The sequence below is a fragment of the Gigantopelta aegis genome, chromosome 15, assembly GCF_016097555.1.
Source record: "Gigantopelta aegis isolate Gae_Host chromosome 15, Gae_host_genome, whole genome shotgun sequence".
NCBI lineage: Eukaryota > Metazoa > Mollusca > Gastropoda > Neomphalida > Peltospiridae > Gigantopelta > Gigantopelta aegis.
In genome coordinates, this window is record NC_054713.1 from 7,091,870 (window position 1) to 7,115,305 (window position 23,436).

General features: G+C 36.5%; 2 protein-coding genes across 3 annotated transcripts; both read right to left on the reverse strand.

Annotated features, from left to right (window-relative positions):
• Positions 1-255: 255 nt before the first annotated feature.
• LOC121390442 lies at positions 256-4,027 on the reverse strand. Of its 2 annotated transcripts, none has more exons than XM_041522260.1 (2): positions 3,919-4,027; positions 256-2,314 (listed from the first exon to the last, which is right to left on the reverse strand). In XM_041522260.1, exon 2 carries the CDS (start codon positions 1,979-1,981, stop codon positions 371-373), a length of 1,611 nt encoding a protein of 536 aa, XP_041378194.1. In that variant the 5' UTR covers positions 1,982-2,314; positions 3,919-4,027; the 3' UTR covers positions 256-370. The 2 variants fall into 2 exon arrangements, with proteins under 2 accessions (XP_041378194.1, XP_041378193.1); XM_041522259.1 differs by lacking the exon at positions 3,919-4,027 and adding an exon at positions 3,156-3,293.
• A 13,714-nt stretch (positions 4,028-17,741) lies between these two features.
• Positions 17,742-22,515, reverse strand: LOC121390053. Its single transcript, XM_041521761.1, has 2 exons — positions 22,381-22,515; positions 17,742-20,269 (listed from the first exon to the last, which is right to left on the reverse strand). The coding sequence occupies exon 2, from the start codon at positions 19,791-19,793 to the stop codon at positions 18,261-18,263; it is 1,533 nt and encodes a 510-aa protein (XP_041377695.1). The 5' UTR covers positions 19,794-20,269; positions 22,381-22,515; the 3' UTR covers positions 17,742-18,260.
• Between the last annotated feature and the right edge of the window lie 921 nt (positions 22,516-23,436).

The window sequence follows — 23,436 nt, forward strand, 5'->3', positions numbered from 1 at the left end:
ATCCGTGTACAAATTTATTTTTAAATAGTTTGTCTATAGTTCTTTTAATTCTATGGAATTTACTACAACTTATTTGTTTCTGAGCCGATTGTTTTCTAATTTGCAGACAAAAATTGGGGTTTTTTTTAAATTTCCAAAGCACTTTTACTTTTCTTCTGACGTCAAACCAAATTGAAATTATTTACAAAACACATTTTATAGGAGGATGGGACGGAGGGACTATAGAAGATGTTTTAGAAATATTACTACTCTGAATTAAAGACACTTAACCCAAATTAGTCAGACATTTAATCCAAATTCCAATTCCGTTTATTAATAATGGCATTGTCTAGGACCTTTTGTCAGCACTATGTACATTTATGACATATTTTCAATGACTACGGTGGCATTTCATTATGTTCATCAAACAATTCAACTGGTTCATTCTCAAGTCCATCAGAATTTTATTCGGATCGTCCTCACTTGTGTCTTCTGCTGGTAAAGTTCCAATATAACTAATTGCCGAATCGGTAGAGCTTTGTCTATTGAAAACAAATGAATCGACGACATCGACATTGTCCACACGCTCTGATGACGAAGCACCCATGTATGAGTTTCCTTGAGGTGGAGATGTCTCACTTCCTTCCATATTGACTGCACACGAATCATTCATTACAACCGATGTTGGAACCGCTACGTCATGATGGTCGTTTGGTAGCCTGGCTTGACTGTCCACCCAGTGGTCTGCTAGTACTGGATCTGAAATGGTGTAACAATTATTGTCCACAGTCTTATGACAACGATCGGAACTCAGCATGTCTGGACGTTTGCAGACGGGTTTTGTGTAAGGCCTGGGCCGTGCTACTCTTGTTTTAGTTGATGGACTTGACGATTTCAAAGAAAACGATGATCTTAAATCTGATGTCATATAAGCTCGGTCTAAATCTGTACCAACCACAACATCTACTTGTTGTCGCTGTGGGCGTCTTCTTTGATATGCTGACAATGTTGGTGGTATTGCAGTGTGCGTGCGTATATTACTTTCAATTGTTTCAATTTGCTGTTTGTTTCGTTGAGCATCTTCCTGCGTTGGTGTATGAGAACTAGTGTCAAATGGACAACGACAACCGGCGCTTGTTTCCTTGATTGTATTCACAGCAGATGGATCACTGTCATGGTTTTGAATTAGCCGTATCTTTTTCGTTCCAGAAAAGCCATCATTGTCGTGGACAATTTGTTCACAACTATTTCGTGTACCTGGGTCTTCCGTTTTCTTTTCTAAATTTTCTAAATGTTTACTGCTATTAGTGTAGACATCAAACTCTGCCATACCACGCAAGTCACTATTTGGAATATTATCGAATTTTAAAAAATGTGGAATGTTCAATTTGTTAATTTGTTTTGAGGCATTTCTTTCCGATTTTTGTACACCAAGTTGGTCAGTGATGCTTTGGTCGTATATGTGGTGTGATTGACCTTTCTGGATGTGTGAAAATGTCTCCTTGTCAACTACTGTGATATCTTTTTCAGTATCAATTCCGTTTTCTGTCGACACGTTCGGACACACGTTGTTCGAAATTATTTGCTGAATTGGTTTTACTAGACTTGGATCAGCAGCGTTTATTCGCTTGCTGATTTTCTCTTTGAAATCCACTCTAAGAGATTTATTGAGATCCACAATTTTCTGGAAAAGTTCGTACATTTTGCGGCAAGATATTTCGTTCATAAGGATCTCATATAATTCGTCGCTTTTGCCTTTGTAGAAATACGAGTGGAAAGCTTTTACTTCGTCCACAAACTGTGGAGGAACCTTGTCGTCTTTCAAACACTGTGGGATGATTTCATTCAAGTCTCTCTCCAGCTCTTGGAGCTTCAGTCGGTGTTTGTTATTTGGATCTCTGTATTTAGATTTCTTCCAGTCAATATTTCCTGATATCGACTCTAACCACCCCACACTCTTACGATGTATCCCCCGCAGATAGTCCATTGAAAGTTTAGGCATTGTAGCCTAAAATGATCAAATCTCATGATCTAACTGCCATTTGACATCTACGTGAGTACTGCCTCGTACCTATTGTAAATTGTCACAGTAATTTACGACAATAGTAAGCTAGACCGCGTCGTGGAACGGGCTGGCGGTCGTGGCATGGGGTCACGCATCACGATGACGCGCGTTGACAACCAAATATCTGGACCGACGACGACGTCCATCTTCTGTAGTGACGCCGTTCCCATGGCAACTGGTGGCATTATTGTCCTGTTCAGTTTCTTCGCTCTATCTTTGGCTGCAGATCCATTGCGTTTTGTTCAAGAGGGGAAGTCATGCTTCGCAATCCTAGAAATACAAAATATTTTGTCTTAAAAAAAAACACAACACTAAAATTCATGGAACTTTTATTAAACCATAACTTGTAAAACGTTACCGGTCAACCAAAAAAAAAAAGAAAAAAAAGAAAAAAGAGAACGACTTAAAAAGTGAACATCACCCCCTCTCCCCCCCTCCTAAAATAATAATAATAATAAAAAAAAAAAAAAAAAAAACCCACCCATGGAATGGAATGGATCGTAATTGAATTGAATTGAATAGAAGAAAATAATATATAAAAAAATATATATCATTTAAAAATAAAATCCCAAATAACCCCACCCAACCAAACATAAATAAAACCTACCCACCCCCCCCCCCCCCCAAAAAAAAAAAAAAAAAAAAAAAGAGAGAGATAAAAAAACGAAGAGGCAATACAAATGCAGTAGTGGAGTGTGAATGAAGAAACTTAAAATGCAAAAACAACAACAACAAAAAACAACCCCAACCCCCCCCCCCAAAAAAAAACCCAAAAAACCACACACACAAAAAACACACAACACAATGAAAAACAAAACAAACAAACGAAACGAAAAAAAAAAAAAAAAAACCTAAAAAAAAAAAAAAAAAAAGAAAAAGAAAAAAACCCTCCAAACAACAGCAAACGAACAAACCATCAAGTAGTATTAAAGCGAATAACAAAACATTATAAGATACATATTATATGTACATAGATACACACGGACGCACGCACACACACACACACACACACACACCGGGACATATTAAATTCATCCACAATAATAGTAGACTAAATTGCCCCCGAAACCACACTGCAGATATCGCTCCTTTAAAAGTTCTTCTCATTTACCTTCGACAAACTCAAACATGCCCTTTTCAAACATTTGTGATCCACCCTTTTCAAAATCATGGACCCGCCACTGATTAACATATTCAAAGATAATAAGCTAAATTAGATTAAAGGTAATATAAAATAGCGTAAGTTAAATCTGAATATACGGGACTAATATAAACAGAACCATATAACATAAGATCTATTAATACAACATGAGCTATCAGCATAATCGTGATCCATTGTGAGTAGGAGGCCGATTGACGTCATGGGCATTCCCCTTACTAGGACACGGTACACTAAAATTTCAAGAAATTTAACTTTCAGGTTCTGTTTCCCCAAAGCCGCAAGGTAGAACCGAATCAATATGCACTATACGTAGCGTGGATCCCAGTGGGAAGTCGGAGCTGACCTTCACCTATCAAGATTTAGTTATGGCCGTTAATTTAACATCTGTGCGTTTATCTCGTGTTCCTCGTATTACACATACCCGGTTAGCCCGAGTACTCTGACTGTAAGAGAGCTAGACGGACATTTGGACATAAATAGAGCGTATTTATGTCCAAATGTCCGTCTAGCTCTCTTACAGTCAGAGTACTCGGGCTAGTAATCTCGATTGAGATTCAAAACTTCTACTGGCGTCGTTTGAATCTCGACGGCGAGTAAATAAATCAGCACTGGAAATTTTACAGGACGGATTCTGACACTAATATCGTAAAAATCCTAACACCTGTTGTCGGCAAATATATGTTCCTCCAACATGATCGTTTTTTTTACATACCTGACAATGTCAAGATTAGTAAATTTCCAAGCTTTTAATCCTTCTGATGTTCAAAGTGACTCCATTTTTTTTTTTAATGGCTGAATATCATCCTATTGTCTGTTCTAAAGATTGTTATTATTATTGTGTACATTCCATCTTTATTGGCCGGAAATACTTAATCGTAGCCAGCAGGATGTAACATCTCGCGAAATGCGATTTAAAGCTACGCCCTTTTTCATAAGCCACGCCCCATGACAGAAACGAGTCTGATGTGTTTCCACATGAAATAAACATAAATATGAACGAGTAGGCCTAATTACCTAGTAAATTATGTCAAATATAGATCTGTGTTATTGTAACGAGCATTTAATAAAATATTAAGTAATACAAATCAGATTTATAACTGAACGTTTTTCAATGTGTTTTTTTCTTCTAATCTGTACTTCCGGTGTTTTGACGTACCTACGTAGTCCGATACACCTGCCGTCAACTCAGCAACTGTGTTTATGACAGATGTATTGGACTACAAACAACGCTGTATAGTTAATCGTTGGTAAACGTGACACAATATTAATAATACGTGAATAATATAATATATCGCATAGTTGTTGGTTTTTTTTTTTTTTGTTTGTTTTTTTTTGGGGGGGGGGGATTTAACGTCTGTATCAGATATGTAAACATGTAAACATGAATATATATACAGTATATGTAAAAATGAATATATAATCGTGGGTTAATTCATTATCTACCACCTACAGGTAAGGTGAGGGTTAAATGACCTAACAACTGACCTAACAATGTGGTACATGATATTTGGCTAATGTTAGGGCTTTAGATTGCACCAAAGCTGCACATGTGCTGGGGTAGATTTTGCAAAAATGATAAACTTCAGATTTCAATTTTATCAGGGTAGATTTTCCATTTTATATGTAATGTTAATTTCAGCTAAATAAATGCCTTTTTATGCAGACACTGAAAATTAAATATGAATATGATGGATTAATCCATTATCTAAATTATCAGGGTATATTTACAATTTGTTATTTGTAATTTTCATTTTCTATTTTTGTAAAAGTGGGGCGGGATATAGCCCAGTGGATTAAGCATTCGCTTGATGTGAGGTAAGTCTGGGATCAATCCCTGTCGGTGGATCCATTGGGCTATTTTTCGTTCCAGCCAGTGCTCCACAACTGGTGTAACAAAGACCGTGGTATGTACTATCCTGTCTATGGGATGGTGCATATAAAAGATCCCCTCCTGTCTGACGCCATATAGCCAGAAATACAAATGTGTTGAGTGCATCGTTAAATAAAACATTTCCTTCCTTCCTTTATTTTTGTAAAAATATACCGGGTATGTGAATAACCTTACTGTATGTTTCCTATCCGTGCTAGGAATAGTTGTAGGAAAATGAGACACTTAAGAATCTAGTAGGCTGGATTTTAGAGTACCTTAACCATCGACAGTACAAGATCATCCACTGAGGGTACTTTTTCCTTAATATGGTATATTAATTTATGTATTTGTTAGTTATTGTATATTTCAGCTAAGTAAACACTTTATGTAGACACTAATAATTAAATATGTATATCCATTATCTAACTAATAAGGGTAGATTTTCAAATTATAATAAGTTATTATTTAGTTCTATTTTTATTATTACTATTTTTTAATATTTGTGAATAACCGTGATTTATGTTTACTATCAGTACTAGATAGTTCTAGGAAAATGAGACACTTAAGATTTCAATAGGGTGGATTTTATGGTACCGAACTACCGAGGGTACAAGATCATCTACCGAAGGTACTTTTCCCAAAATATGGTATATTAGTTTACTTATTTGTTAGCTAATATATATTTCAGCTAAGTAAATACCTTCTTATATAAACACTAACAATTAAATATGTATATGATGGATTAATCCATTATCTAAATGATCAAATTATAAGAAATAATAATTATTATTATTTTTATTATTATCATTATTATTTAAAAAAATATATGTGAATAACCTTACTGTATGTTTACTATCAGTGCTAGGGATAGTTTTAGGAAATTGAGACACTTAAGATTTCAATAGGGTGGATTTTACAGTACCTAACTACCGACGGTACAATATCATCCACCAAGTGTAGGCCTACTTTTTCCTTAATATGGTATATTAATTTATGTATTTGTTAGCTATTGATTTCTCATTCCAGCACGACTGGCATATCAAAGGCTGTGGTATGTACTACCCTGTCTGTGGGATGGTGCATATAAAAGATCCCTTGCTGTTACTCGAAAAGAGTAGCCAATGAAGTGGCGACAGTGGGTTTCCTTTCTCTATATATCTGTGTGGTCCTTAACCATATGTCTGATGTCATATAACCGTAAATAAAATGTGTTGAGTGCATCGTTAAATAAAATATTTCCTTTCTTTGTTAGCTATTGTATATTTTATCTAAGTAAACACCTTCTTATGTAGACACTAATAATTAAATATGTATATGGTGGATTAATCCAATATCCAAATGATAAGGGTAGATTTCCAAATTATAAGAAATTACTATTATTTTTTTATTTTATTTTTTAATTTGAAAATATATATATATATATATGTGAATAACCTTACTGTATGTATTACTATCAGTGCTAGGGATAGTTCTAGGAAAATGAGACACTTAAGATTTTATAGTACCTAACTACCGGGTTTACAAGATCATCCACCGAGGGTACCTTTCCCAAAATATGGTATATATTAATTTACTTGCTAGCTAATATATATTTCAGCTAAGTAAACACCTTCTTATATAGACACTAACAACTAAATAAGTATATGATGGATTAATCCATTATCTAAATGATCAGGGTAGATTTCCATATTATAAGAAATTATTATTATTATTATTATTTTATTATTATAATAAAAAAAATAAAAATATGTGAATAGCCAAATGCCAATTTGGTTTCAAAGTCTGCACAATTTGGTGCACATCAATAATCTACCAGGTGCCACCTGGGCACCCTTGAAGAAAAATCCAAGATGGCGGACAAAATGGTGGCCAAATCAGGGAAATGTCTATAGCTTGCTTATAAATTGACAGATAAACAAAAATTATTGCATTTACCCTATGGTTTTAGGAGCCAAGGAGGACAATGGTGCTATCAAAATTCAGATTTAACTAAATAGGTCATGTAATATGGTGGTCCAAATTGAGAAAATGACAATAACTTCCTTATTATTCGGTACTAAAATGTAATTCTTGCATCTAACCCATAGTTTTAGGGGTCATGGAATACGATGAAAGTAGTTCAATTCTTCTATACAAGTTAATTTTAATTAATTCTAGATGCCAACCAATACAGGCAATGTACCTAAGGAGATGGAACTGTTAAAAATAAAGTGCCACTGTATATTTGTAAAATGATTAACACAGTCATTGAAAAAACTTGTGGGTTTAAGATAATCAATTAATAATAATAAACTAATTCAAAGAAGTTTGTGTTGTTTAACGACACCACTAGAGCACATTGATTAATTAATCATAGGCTACTGGATGTCAAACATTTGGTAATTCTGACTCGTATAATCATCAAAGGAAATCCGCTACATTTTTCTTGATGCAGCAAGGGATATTTTATATGCACTTTCCTACAGACAGGAAAGCACATACCATGGACTTTGACTAGTTGTGGTGCACTGGTTGAAATGAGAAAGAACCCAATCAGTTGAATGGATTGACAGATGTAAAATGCATTGTAACATTATTTTACAATGACCTTTTCTTGGCCAATAGAATGTAAAACCTTTGGTAGTGTTGTGCGTGGTGTAGTATGCATGATGTAATTTTGTTAATTTGCAATGTAATATTATTTTAGGTGGCCTAGTACTTGCTTTTTATTCCCAGTGTTAAATACCATTATTGTAAAAATAAAAATAAAAAACCAGACCAGCTAAAACAGAATTCCATTGCAAACTGGCAAAACTCTATCATGCTCACTAAACAACACACACAGTACCCGAGAGAAAAAACAAAAAACAATAAAGGGTCACTTTAATATAGTGTTTCATTATTCATTTCATTTCAACTTATTTTCGTGCTTATATCCAATTAAGGTTCAAGCACGCTGTCCTGGACACACACCTCAACTATCTGGGCTGTCTGTCTAGGACAGTGGGTTAGTTGTTAGTTGGTTAGTGGTTAGTGAGAGAGAAGAGGGTGTAGTGGCCTTACACCTACCCATTGAGCCCTTAAGAACTCGCTCTGGGTTGAAGCCGGTACCGGGCTGCGAACCCTGTACCTACCAGCCTGTAGTCCGATGGCTTAACCACTACGCCACCGAGGCCAGTTTTTCATTATTACATGTAGGTCATCCTCGTTAAACCAACAAGTCTTTTGTGTGACTGTTACTTTTAACAGTTCCACCTTCCTCGGTTCATTACTTATATTGGTGGTCATCTTGAAATAATTAAAATTAACAGGTATATAAGAACTGAACTACTTTCATTGTGTTCATTGATCCCTAAAACCATGGGTTAAATGCAAGAATTACTTTTCTGTATCAAACAATAAGCAATTTATTGCCATTTTCTCCATTTGAACCACCATATTGGCAACCATCTTGTATTCAGGTGACCCATTTATGAAATCTGAATTATGAAGGAAGGAAATGTTTTTTTTTTTAATGACACACTCAACACATTTTATTTACGCTTATGTGGCGTGAGACATATGGTTAAGGACCACACAGATACTGAGAGAAAAAACCCGCTGTCGCCACTTCATTAGCAGCAAGGGATCTTGTATGTGTACCATCCCACAGACAGAATAGTACATACCCCGGCCTTTGTTACACCAGATGTAGAGCACTGGCTGGAACGAGAACGAGCCCAGTGGGTCCACCGATGAGGATTGATCCTAGACCGACCGCGTATCAGGTGAACGCATTACCCGCCCTCATGAATTATGATGGCACCAGTGTCTTTCCTGGCTCCTAAAACCATGGAGTAGATATACAAATTGTTGTTCTTTGTTTTCTGATTTGCACTGTTGAAATAGACCAACAAGGTCACCTATTGCATAAATAGTCTCGATATTTTTAGAATTTGTATGCTCCCAAATAACGCTATAAAAGGCGAAGTGTAATTGGTCGATATTTAAATTGTTATTTATAGATGAAATGTCACCTGGACATGAGAGTCCACGCAATGCTGTTAGATCTACAGGCGGACCCAGCAGAGCTAATTTTAATCAGATTGGCAAAATAGCATGTGGACGGCTACCATCTTTGATTTCAAGATGGCAGCTACAATTTGCAAACACTTCTGTCACCACTGGATTCCTAGTCCCCTAAACTGTGGGTATAGGCATTTCATCTCTCTCGATATGTGTATTAGTTAAGGAGATATTAAACAAAACAGGTCCACAATGGTGGCCATCTTGGATTTCAAGATGGCATCCACACAGGGTGCAATTTCCAGTGGGCCCTGGACTAAATATCCTTGTATTGGGTTACTCTAACCATTTGCCAATGTTCATGCGTTCACAGAAAAGTGCACAATTGATCAGCTAAGTCGCTCCACTACAAGCATGGATAGTAAACATACTGTAAGGTTATTCACATATATTTGATTACAAAATAAAAACATTACATATAATTTAGACATCTACACTGATCATTTAGATAATGGATTAACCTATCACATATAGTGTCTACATAAGAAGGTGTTTACGTAGCTGAAATATACATTAGCCAACATATGTGTAATGTAATATAACATATTAAAGGAAAACTACCCTCGGTTGATGATATCCATGTACCTTCGGTAGTTAAGTATGGTAAAATCCACTTTTTTTAAATTTTAAGAGACATCTTTTCTGAAAACCACTCCTGATATGGATAGTAAATATGCAGTAAGATTATTGACATCTTGTTACAAAAAAACAACAAAAAAACAAAACAAAAAAAATTCCAACTTTCACACATGGAAAGAATATCTACCCTGATCAGTTAAATAATAGATTAAGCCATCACATTCATATTGAATTGTCATGTCTACATGAGAAGGTGTTTACGTAGCTGAAATATACATTAGCCAACATATGTGTAATGTAATATAACATATTAAAGGAAAACTACCCTCGGTGGATGATATCCATGTACCCTCGGTAGTTAAGTATGGTAAAATCCACGTTTTTGATATTTTAAGAGTCTCCTTTTCTGAAAACCACTCCTGACATGGATAGTGAATATGCAGTAAGATTATTCACATCTTGTTACAAAAAAAAAAAAAAATTATAATAAAAATAAATAAATATATATATCAAACTTTCACACATGGAAAGAAAATCTACCCTGATCAATTAGATAATGGATGATTAAGCCATCATGTTCATATTAAATTATCATGTCTACATTAGAAGGTGTTTACTTAGCTGAAATATACATTAGCCAACATATATGCAATGCAATATACCATATTAAAGGGAAAGTACCCTCGGTGGATGATATTCATGTAACCTCGGTAGTTAAGTACCATAAAATCCACCCTTTTGAAATGTTACGTGTCTGTTTTTCTGAAAACTACCACTGACATTGGTAGTAAACATACAGTAAGATTATTCACATCTACTTAAAAAAAATAATATAATTTTAATGGAAATGTAAATGCACATATGTAATAAAATGGAAATCTACCCTGATCAGTTAGATAGTTGATGAATAATTCATATTCATATTTAATTTTCAGTGTCTAAATAAATTGGAGGGGCCGGACGTAGCCCACTGGTAAAGCATGGTCGGTCTAGGATCGATCCATTTTGATTGGACCATTGTGCTATTTCGTATTACAGCCAGTGCACCACAACTGGTACATGTATATCAAAAGCCGTGGTATGGTGCATATAAAAGATTACCTGCTACTAATGAAAAAAATATAGTGGGTTTCCTCTCTAACACTATATGTCAGAATTACCAAATGTTTGACATCCAATGAATAAATGTGCTCTAGTGGTGTCGTTAAACAAAACAAAAACCAGTGTTTACTTATACATATGTATTTTCACACACGCACACATTTATTTCAACTTATTTCCGTGCTTATATCCAATTAAGGTTCAAGCAAGCTGTCTTGGGCACACACCTCAGCTATCTGGGCTGTCTATCCAGGACAGTGGGTTAGTTGTTAGTTGGTTAGTGGTTAGAGAGAGAGAAGAGGGTGTAGTAGCCTTACATTGAGTCCTTAAGAACTTGCTCTGGGCTGCGAACCCTGTACCTACCAGCCTGTAGTCCGATGGCTTAACCACTGCGCCACCGAGGCCGGTTAGACACACACACACACACACACCTACACACACACACACACACACACACACACACACACACACACACACACACACACAGACACACGCACGTATGTATGTGTGTATGTATGTATGTATGTATGTATGTATATTAAAGGTAAATGAACCTTCAGTGGTACTTTATTCAAATCTATTTAATAAAAATCATACTTTAAAAAATAAAGAAACAGAAATCTACTCTGATCACTTAGATAATTGATTAATTTTGTGTCTACAAAAGTAGATTTTTACTTTGAGGAAATAGACATTAGCCAAGAAGTGTGTAATTTGTTAACTACATCAGTGGATGACTTCATGTGTAGGCCTACTTGGTAGTGAGATAATGTATTTATAATCCAACCTACTAAAATCTTAAATTTATAATTTTCCAAAAACCTACCGTAACTACTGTTGTGTTGTTGTTATTATTTTTATTTAGGACAATTGTTATTACAAATAATTATAATTAAAAGTAGTGGACAACATTTTTCTAATCGGTTTGACCTGTACTCATTTATACAGTAATTATTTTAAATGATATATTCTGTAGTTGTTGAATGATTTTTTATTGTTGTTGTTTGTTTATTTGTTTATGAAATTACGTTGTACAGACATGCATTACAATTTTGACGTTTAGATAACCGTAACCACTGGTGTAAATTCATCAAAATATCGGCGGGATTATCCCACAGAAGAAGAGCAGGAAAACAACAAACATCGACATAGATATACGCTACGTAACATTCAATTACACAATTTATTAACCACACTGTATATTATTAAATACTTGTTACATTAATATCTACAGTTGGAATAATTTATATATATACACCAGGACATTACTCGAAATCGTAAAATCTCGATGTCGATCAACCGTTTGCTCATGAATATTCAGTAGACTCTCACTGGCTGACGACTCCCTGAGTGTCTACGATTTAGTCTCTCCCTTTATTGGCGGTCCATTTTTTCTAGTGAAATTGTATGTTTTGACTTGCATCTTATATGAGTCACTTTGCATTAATGCTAAACATTAAATAAATTTATATAAATAACTGGAAAAAAAAAAATATATATATATATATATAGCCATTTATTAGTAGTTGGACTATCACATAGTGAAAATATATACAATTAAAAGCACACATTTTTATTACATTTTTATATATTATACTGTGTGTGTGTGTGTGTGTGTGTGTGTGTGTGTGTGTGTGTGTGTGCGCGCGCGCGCACACAAATATGAACAAGGCTAAACATGTGTTTTTTATGGGACAAAGAAATAGATATTATCAGACACCAATAATACAAATAAAAATATTAACATGTATAATACATGTATCAAAATGTAACTGAAACTTAGTTTTTAAAAATACATGGGTTACACCCAACAGCCTCAGCTACACCACCCCACCCCATACATCTCTCCCTCTCCCCCCCCCCCCCCCCCCCACCCCCATTGCTATAAATGCATATAAACACCAATAATGCAAATAAAAAAAATTGCCGACAAGAGGTGTTTGGATTTTTACGAACGTTCGATATTAGTGTCAGAATCCGTCCTGTAAAATTTCCAGTGCTGATTTATTTACTCGCCGTCGAGATTCAAACGACGCCAGTAGAAGTTTTGAATCTCAATCGAGATTATCGGGCTAGTACCCTGTATGTTTAATTTGTAAAATGTGAAATGTAATGAGAGCCTGTTCTAAATCCAAATATAGATAACGAAGACGACAAAACGAATTATAACAACTATTAGCTGTGTGTGTGTGTATGTCTGTCTGTCTCTGTGTACGCATGTGTGTGTGTGTGTCTCTCTCTCTCTCTTCCTCCATCCCTCCCTCCCCCCTCTCTCTTTTTCTCTATGTGCGCGTGTGTGCGTGTGAGTGTGCACAATTCAGGCGCAATATCTGGAGCGGGGTGAGGTGGGGTGGCGGGTCACGATATCTTTTGGAGGGGCCACAGTCAAATTATTTTCTTTATTTATATAGAATAGGACAAACAAACATACATTTTCGCCCTTGAAGGGGTGAGGTGGGTGAGGTTGCTTCTGGTCACTAATTTAGTTTATTTAATCATTTATTTACATGCCCAAACCGGCCTCGGTGGCGTCGTGGTACTATTTAAGAGATTTAATCAATATTTTTTAATAGCAACCGTCATTTTTGCTGAAAATTGCAGTTTCAACCTCTGGTATATACTGCATAACAAAAGTATAATAAATGAAAGCGTATTTAATTATTGTCAGACCGGCCTCGGTGGCGTCGTGGCAGGCCATCGGTCTACAGGCTGGTAGGTACTGGGTTCGAATCCCAGTCGAGGCGTGGAATTTTTAATCCAGATACTGACTCCAAACCCTGAGTGAGTGCACCGCAAGGCTCAATGGGTAGGTGTAAACCACTTGCACCGACCAGTGATCCATAACTGGTTCAACAAAGGCCATGGTTTGTGCTATCCTGCCTGTGGGAAGCGCAAATAAAAGATCCCTTGCTGCCTGTCGTAAAAGAGTAGCCTATGTGGCGACAGCGGGTTTCCTCTAAAAATGTCTGTGTGGTCCTTAACCATATGTCTGACGCCATATAACCGTAAATAAAATGTGTTGAGTGCGTCGTTAAATAAAACACTTCTTTCTTTCTTTTAATTATTGTTGTTGGTGGTGTGGGTTGTTTGTTGGTGGATTGGTGGATTGTGTGTGGGTGATTGGAAGGTTTCTTCGTTTTGATTGTTTTGTTTTTGTTTTGGTGCCTTGGGAAACAATAGATGCGATGTGGATAGGTAGGGGTGAGTGGGGTGTGGGGTTGGGTTTGTCCCTATACAATACCAAAAAGTGCCATTAATGATGTTTTGGTAGTCATGATTGCTCGAATGGATCACTATTACTGCCCGTGCTTATACAGTTTTGTCTTAAGACGCGCTAAAGTCCCAGATTCTATTATTAAGTCGTTGGTCTACGTGCTACGAATAATCAAACGATAAATGTGGTGATCTCTCTCTCTCTCTCTCTCTCTCTCTCTCTCTCTCTCTCTCTCTCTCTCTCTCTCGCCTCTCTCTCTCCTCTCTCTCGTCTCTCTCTTTGCTCTCCTCTCTGCCTCTTCTCTCTCTTCTGTCTGCTGTTTCTCTTTGCCTCTTTCTGTCTATCTGTTCGCTCTCTCTGTCTCTCTCTCTCGGTCTCTCTCTGTCTGTCTGTCTCTCTCCTCTCTGTCGTCTGTCTCTCTCCTCTCCTATCTGTCTCTCTCTCTCTCTCTGTCTCTCAGTCTGTCTCTCTGCCTCTGTCATATCTGTCTCTCTCTCTCTTCCTCTCTCTCTCTCTCTGTCCTCTCTGTCTCCCCGCCAGTGTTGCTTTTGCTGTCTCTTTGCCTCTCTCTTTCTGTCTCCGTTCTCTCACTGCCTCTAGCTTTCTCTCTCTCCTCCTCCTCCCTCTCCTCTCTCTCTCTCCTCTCTCTCTCTCCCCTACTCTCCTCTCCCTCTCTCCCATCCTCTCTCTCTCTCTCTCTCTCTCTCCTCTCTCTCTCATTCTCTCTCCTCTCCTCTCTCTCTCTCTCTCTCTCTCTCTCTCTCTCTCTCTCTCTCTCTCTCTCTCCTCTCTCTCTCTCTCCACTAAACCGACCACTTGCGCATTATCGCGTTTCCTTTTAAAACAGTCCCCGATAAGATGGTTATCCTTTTTACAGTAACTGCAATGTGGACGAAAAGTTCGTGCATTGGCTGATAATGCAGGTCTATCCTTACTTTGCCCACGGATAATAGTATTTGCAGAAATAGTCAATGTCACATATTACTACCAATCACAGCCACGCCTGGTTTTACTCCGCACGATGAGTAACAAACACTATATACCTATTCTAAGCCTTCTCCCCCCCCCCCCCCCCCACACACACACACCTCACCCCTAAGGTATTTGCTTTGTATATTGCTTGGCTACCGTAGCCGCGTTTGTATACAAGTAATAACATGTGGATTTTAACCACGCCCCCTTTGCTCTGTGAATTAAGTCATGGCAGCAACTGGCTATAATTGTAGCTTCAGTGGAACCAAATTAATTTCCATTGCCGATAATGTTAACATTTAGAAATAAAGTTAATTTATCCTGCTACCACCATTTCTGTTGACAGAATATGATGACGGATAAAGCAAAGTCATATCCTCCTACTACTAGCAAGATATGACTTTTGACGTCACAGGCATAGCTACATTACCAAAATCATTACCAAAATCATTACCAAAATCATTTGACCTATAGGTCATCGTATAACAGAAATAATAGCTTTTCCTCTTAATTTTTATGGTCTGCACGATAAAGATAATAACTAGTTAATGACGTCGGATATCTGCTTTATCCTGTTCATTCCTACCTTCACAGGATAAAGCAGATATCCGACGTCATTAACTAGTTATTCTCTACAGATACAGCGCATCAACACACCCTGATAGAAAATAGCGGTGCGGGTGGGGGGGGGGGGGGGGGGGGACGTCGCATACGTTCCTTTTTACTGAACATCGCAATTCAGTTTGGGGGGGTACCCTAAACTAGTTTCAACCTGTAATATATTTCAAATAAAACTGTATTTAATATTGGCAACAAACACTAAACTAGAGACCCATGTACCGAAACAGTCACCTGAATAAATTAAAAGTCTTATTATGAAGTAGCTGATAATTTCTAGACTTCAACTGCATATTTTGTTTTAAATAAGCAATAGTGTGTTTTTTTAAAACAGAAAAATGGTGCAAAATTTATTTTCCAAAAAACCTATAATAATAATAATAAAAAATAAAAATAAAAATAAAAATAAATAAATAATAAAACAATAATAATTATTATAATATATAAAATAATTTTATAATAATAATAATATTAATAATAATAATAATAATAATAATAATAATAAAATAATTTGTCAAAATTACCAAATATTTGACATCCAATTAAAAGAAAAATACACGATGAATAATTGTTTAACGACGCATGTTTACTTTAAAGTTATTTAAAGTTACTTCATGTCTAACATATAGTTATTTGCCTCGGTGGTATCGCGATTAAGCCATCGGACATAAGGCTGGTAGGTATTGGGTTCGCAGCCCGGTATCGGCTCCCACCCAGATATATATATATATATATATATATATATATATATATATATATAATTACAAACTTTCCGAATTTATACGATTTACTGTATTCTGATTGGCTGACGTCACTAAAAAACCAAGCGTTATCCTTCCATAAACCTCATAAAAATACGTCATCACGGAAGATCAAGATCGAAATAACCGCACAACACCAACAGTCACTACACGTAAACAAAAGTTAATATCAAGGTCACTTTGCGATAGAAAAAAACAAGACAAATCTGCACATGAAATTGTTTCATTTTTTAAAAAGAAATTATAATAAAGATATATACACTGTTTTTGTTGATTCAATACTTATTTTTATTTTTAGCGGACAATTTCCAGTAGTATGTATACATGTATTCTTACGCTTATTTACAGAACATGGTTGACGGTAAGAACGAAAGAAATTATTTTTGAGTGTTTTAAGGTACACTTCTTGTACTGTTTGTAATTATAATTTAATGTTCTCATTTTTTAGGGAATTTTATCGATGTATAAAAAGTCACAATGTAGTATAAAATCGCGTAGCGTAGCGAAGCGATTTTATACCATTTGTGACTTTTATACATCGATAAATTCCTAAAAAATGAGAAACAATTCCTTATATACATATACATGTATAATATATATATATATATATATATATATATATATATATATATATATATTTTTTTTTTCTTCTTTCTTTCTTTCTTTCTTTCTTTAATACACGATATTAAGACTCGAACAAGGGGATATTACAACTTCTGAATAAAAGTTTGGTCCATTTCGGTGTTTCTTCGATCCATTTCGATCTTTTTCGGTTCCTTTAGGTGTTTCGTCAGTCCATTTTGGTCTTTCGTCGGACCTCTATCTAGCGTTCAGAAAATAAAACACGTTGGACACTAGTTAATTTTGATGTAAGGACATCCAAAATGACGTCATTTGAGTTTGACGTGATTTTCATTCAAAAAGACACCTGGACACATATTCCCACATATTCTTACGTCATTTGAATATCTAGTAATGGTGGGCTGCAATTAAAGTTGCGCGTACCGTTTACAAAAACACGTTGTATTAAGCTTGAGATTATATGATAAAGATAGTATTACCCTAGTGTGTTTCGGTATCGTCAATATCATATATTAGGAATAAAAAAATGTATTATGCTCGCATAATACAATTTGTATTCTTAACATATATATATTGGCGATACCGAAACACACTAGGGTAATAATATCATTTATCATATATTAGGAATAAAAATAATGTTATGACGTCGCTTCCCAAACTTGCACCATTACACTTGTTATTACACGTGCCCTTCGTACGATTATTATTAACTCGGTTATGTTGAACCATATGGATAATAATGCTATCTGTAAGAGATATCAATGTCGAAAAGAATGACACGAAACACAATTTTGTAAAGATAAAAAAGAAGTTTACTAAGTAATAAAAAATAGTGTAAAAAGTTGTAGACAATGCCATTCATGCATATTTTCTGAACAAATATATAAATCAATTTTAAAAGCTTTCATTGATATCCGTAGTACAAATTTATTTTAAAATATTTTCTTCTATAGTCCTTCACACAGGGAATGCCTTTTTAATTTACTACAACTTATTTATTTCTGAGCCGATTGTTTTCTAATTTGTACACACAAATATTTTTTTTGTGTTTTTTGGGTTTGTTTTATTATTTCTAAAACACTTTTACTTTGCTTCTTACGTCAAACCAAACTGAAATTATTTACAAAACACATTTTTGTAGAAGGATGAGGCGGACTATAGAAGATGTTTAGGAAATATTAGTAACCTGAATTGAAGTCACTTAACCCAAATTAGTCAGACATTTAAGCCAAATTCCAATTCCGTTTATTAATAATGGCATTGTCTTGGACCGTTCGTCAGCACTATGTACATTTATAACATATCTTAAATGACTACGGTGGCATTTCATCAAACAATTCCACTGGTTCATTCTCAAGTACAAAGTCCATCAGAATTTTATACGGATCGTCGTCACTCGTGTCTGGTGGTAAAGTTCCAATATAACTAATTGACGAATCGGTAGAGTTTTGGCTATTGAAAACAAATGAATCGATGGCATCGACATTGTCCACACGTTCTGATGTCGAAACACGCATGTCTGAATTTCCTTGAGGTGGAGTTGTCTCACTTCCTTCCATATTGACTCCATACGAATCATTCATTACAACCGATGATGGAACCGCTACATCACGATGGCCGTTTGGTAGCCTGGCTTGACTGTCCACCCAGTGCTCTGCTAGTACTGGATCTGAAATGGTGTAACAATTATTGTCCATAGTCTTTTGACGACGATTTGAACTCAGCATGTCTGGACACTTGCAGACGAGTTTTGTGTAAGCCCTGTGCCGTGCTACTCTTGTTTTGTTTGATGGACTTGGCGCTTTCAAAGAAAGCCGTGATCTTAAATCTGATGTCATATAGACTCGATCTAAATCTGTACCAATCCCATCCTCTACTTGTTGACGCTGTGGGCGTCTGCTTTGATTTGCTGACAATGCTGATGGTATTGCAGTGTGCGTGCGTATATTACGTTCCATTGGACAACAACACCCGACGCTTGTTTTTTTAATTATATTCACAGCAGATGGATCACTGTCATGGTTTTGAATTAGCCGTATCTTTTTTGTTCCAGAAATACCATCATTGTCGTGGACAATTTGTTCACAACCGTTTTGTGTACCTGAGACTTTCCTTTTTTTTCCTAAATGATCTGAATGTTTACTGCTGTTAGTGTGGACATCAAACTTTGCCATAGCACGCAAGTCACTGTCTGTAATATTATCGAATTTTAAAAAATGTGGAATGTTCAATTTGTTAATTTCGTTTGAGGCATTTTTGTCCGACTGTTGTACACCAAGTTGGTCAGTGATGCTTTGGTCGTATATGCGGTTTGAATGACCTTTCTGGATGTGTGAAAATGTCTCCTTATCAACTACTGTGATGTCTTTTTCAATATCAGTTCCTTTTTCTGTCGACACTTTCGGACACACGTTGTTCGAAATTATGTGCTGAATTGTTGTCACTAGATTTGGATCAGCAGCGTTTATTCGCTTACTGATTTTCTCTTTGAAATCCACTCTAAGAGATTTATTGAGATTGACAATTTGCTGGAAATGTTCGGTAATTTTGCGGCAAGATATTTCGTTCATAAGGATCTCATATAATTCGTCGCTTTTGCCTTTGTAGTAATACGAGTGGAAAGCTTTTACTTCGTCCAAAAACTCTGGAGGAACCTTGTCTTCTTTCAAACACTGTGGGATGATTTCATTCAAGTCTGTCTCCAGCTCTTGGAGCTTCAGTCTGTGTTTGTTATTTGGATCTCTGTATTTAGATTTCTTCCAGTCAATATTTCCTGATATCGACTCTAACCATCCCACACTCTTACGATGTACCCACCGCAGATAGTCCATTAAAAGTTTAGGCATTGTAGCCAAATATAATTATATATATACAAAAACAAAACACTCAAAAACACAAAAATGTAAATTAAATTAATAATAATAATACAAATAGTCTTGGAATACGTATTGAAAAACACCTTTGTAGGGTGATCAACTCGTTTGCACTCGCAGCTGTGGCCTTCGGGGGAAAAGGCTTTGTATTGTATTTGTATTGAACAGCAACTTTGTAGCGAAATCAACTCTTTTGCACTCTTTTTGACAACGATATATAGTCCCCCATGCCGTCCACGTAGTGCACGCGGCGTCGTGGCATGGGGTCACGCATCATGATGATGCGCGTTGACAACCAAAGATCTGGACCGACGACGACGTCCATCTTCTGTAGTGACGCCGTTTCCATGGCAACTGGTGGCAGTATTGTCATGTTCAGTTTCTTCGCTCTATCTTTGGCTGCGGTTCCACGGCATTTTATTCAGGAGGGGAAGTCATGGTTTGGAATCCTAAAATTAGAAAATGTTTTGTCTTTAAAAAATATAATAATATAAAATAAATAAATAAAATTCATGGAACTTTTATTAAAAGATAATGTTCTAAAAACGTTACTGGTCAACCCAAAACAAAAGGAAAGGGGACCCCCCCCCCCCCCCCCCGCAAAAAAGACACCCATGGAATGAAATGGATTGTAACTGAGTTGAATTGAATTGAATTGAATTGAATTGAAGAAAACACAATATATAAAAATATATTTAATTGAAAAACAACCAAACAACCAAACATCAATAACACCTACTCCAAACCCACCCATCCACCCACCCCCCACCCCCCAAAAAAAAAGAAGAAAAAAAAGAAGAGAAGCAATAAAGGCAATAGTGGAGTGTGAATGAAAAAAACATAAATTGAAAAAAAACAAAAAAAACAATATAACACCACAAAAAAACACACCCAATAACCCCCCCCCAAAAAAAAAAAAACAAAAAACAAACAGAAAACACAAACACAAACAACCCACACCACTAAAAAAAAAAGAACGAAAAAAAAAAAAAATTGAAACGAATGAAAAAAAGTAAAAAAAGAAAAGAAGAAAAAAAGAAAAGAACAAAACAAACAAAAACACAAGAGAACAAAAAAAAACTCTTTAAAAACCCAACCCAAAAACAACAGTAAACAAACAAACCATCAAGTAGTATTAAAGAGAATAACAAAATATTATAAGATACATATTATATGTACATAGATACACACACACACACACACACGCACACGCACACGCACATACACAAACACACACGCACGCACGCACGCACGCACACACACACACACACACACACACACACAAACCGGGACATATTAAATTCATCATTCACAATACAACACTAAATTGCCCCCGAAACCAAACTACACATATCGCCCCTTTGAAAGTTCATCTCATTTGCCTTCGACAAACTCAAACATGCCCTTTTCAAACATTTGTGATCCACACTTTTCAAAATCATGGAGCCGCCCCTGATTAACTTAATCAAAGACAACAAGCTAAATTAGATTAAAGTTAATATAATATAGCGTAAGTTAAATCTGAATATATAGGACTAACATACACAGAAAAATAACATAAGATCTATTAATACAACTTGAGCTATCAGCATAATCACGATACATTATGACTAGGAGATCGATTGACGTCATGGGGATTCCCTTACTAGCTTACGGTACCCTAAGATTCGAAGAAATTTTCTTTCAGTTTCTGTTTCCCCAAAGCCGCAAGGCAGAACCGAATCAATATGCATAATACTTAGGGTGGGTCCCGGAGGGAAATCGGAATTGAGATTCACCTACCAAGATTTTGTTAGGGCCATTAATTTAACACCTGCACATTTAACACGTGTTCGTCGTATTTACAGGTATATTTAATTGTTTTAAATGTGGAACGTAATGGGAGAATGTTCTAAATCCAAATATGATAACGAAGACGACAAAACGAATTATAACAACTATTATCTCTCTCTCTCTCTCTCTCTCTCTCTCTCTCTCTCTCTCTCTCTCTCTCTCTCTCTCTCTCTCTCTCGCGCGCGCGCGCGCGCGTTTTAGCTTCACTCTGGGCAGAACGTTGCCCAGTGATAAAGCGCTCTCTCCATTCACGGTCGGTTAAGGATCGATCCCTGTCGGTGGACCCGTTGGACCAGTTCACGCTCCAACCAGTGCACTATGACTAGTATATCGTGGTATCATATGTGCTATCCTGTTTGTGGGATGGTGCATATAAAAGAGCCCTTGTTACTAATAGGAAACAATGTAGCGGGGTTCTTCTCTAAGACAATTTGTTAAAATTATCAAATGTTTGACATGCAATAGCCGATAATTAATAATCAATGTGCTCTAGTGGCGTCGTTAAACCAAAAAGAAACTATTTAACATGAGACCAAACGACTAGCATACCTTTTGCTTTGTTGGAAATATTTCGAATCCAAAACACCTTACTCTCAAAACGAATACCACAGTACCGGTATTCAGTTATAACAGAACAGAAAATAACCACACACCGCAACACAAACACAACACAAACACACAATTTATAATATACTCATATGAACAAAAGCAATCTAATTTCACTTACCATTTTCATAAATTCGTCAATACCACTAATTTTAGGAATATAATGAAAATTTACTGTTGTTGTTCAACAGTTTGAAATTACAGGTTACAAATTTCAGATCACCGGCAACGTAGCTATATATATGTGTGTGTGTGAATATGTCTGACTGGGTGACCAATCGGAAGCGAGAATGATGAAAACGCGAGATCCACTTCATGGTTAACCAGGACCAATCAGAATGACTGTAGTATGCATATCATGTATTATGTGTAACGGGCTAATCGTAAAGTTATGTTCTATTCTGTTGTGGCTGGCGTCCATGACTACAATGCACTACAAGTAAAATTGGCTCTAATAATAACATTTGAAGTGAGGATTGGGGAAACCATCCATGATCCCACCTCAGTCAATTTGGTCAACTGATTGGGTTTTTTCTCGTTCCAACCAGTGCACCACAACTGGACAAAGGCTGTGGTGTATGCTTTCCTGTCTGTGGGAAAGTGCATAAAAAAGATCCCTTGCTTCATTAAGAAAATCTCTCTCTCTCTCTCTCTCTCTCTCTCTCTCTCTCTCTCTCTCTCTCTCTCTCTCTCTCTCTCTCTCTCTCGCTCTCTCTCTCTCTCGCTCTCTCTCTCCATCTATCTGTGCTCTCTCCAGGGCAGTGGGTTAGTTATTAGTTGTTAGTAGTTACCCATTGAGATGTTAAAACTCGCTCTGGGTGGGGGGGGGGGGGGGGGGGGCGGTACTGGGCTGCGAACCCCATACCTACCAGCCTACGACGCTATAATACTGTACGGTAATTAAAATAGGTTACGCGCGTCATTAAATAAAACATTCCTTTCTTCACTCGGTGCACTATGGCATGAGTAACACACTATGTGTAGGTTTATTCTTAGCCCCCAACCCCCCCACCCCCACCCCCACCCCCCAACTCTGACCTCCGACAGCTGTGCCTTGGGTCTTTGCTTTATATATTCCTTGACCCCCCCCCCCCCCCCCCCTTTGCTTTGGGTTCTAATAGACCAAATCAATTCCTATTGCTGATAATGTTAACGTTTACTAATAAACCTGGTATAA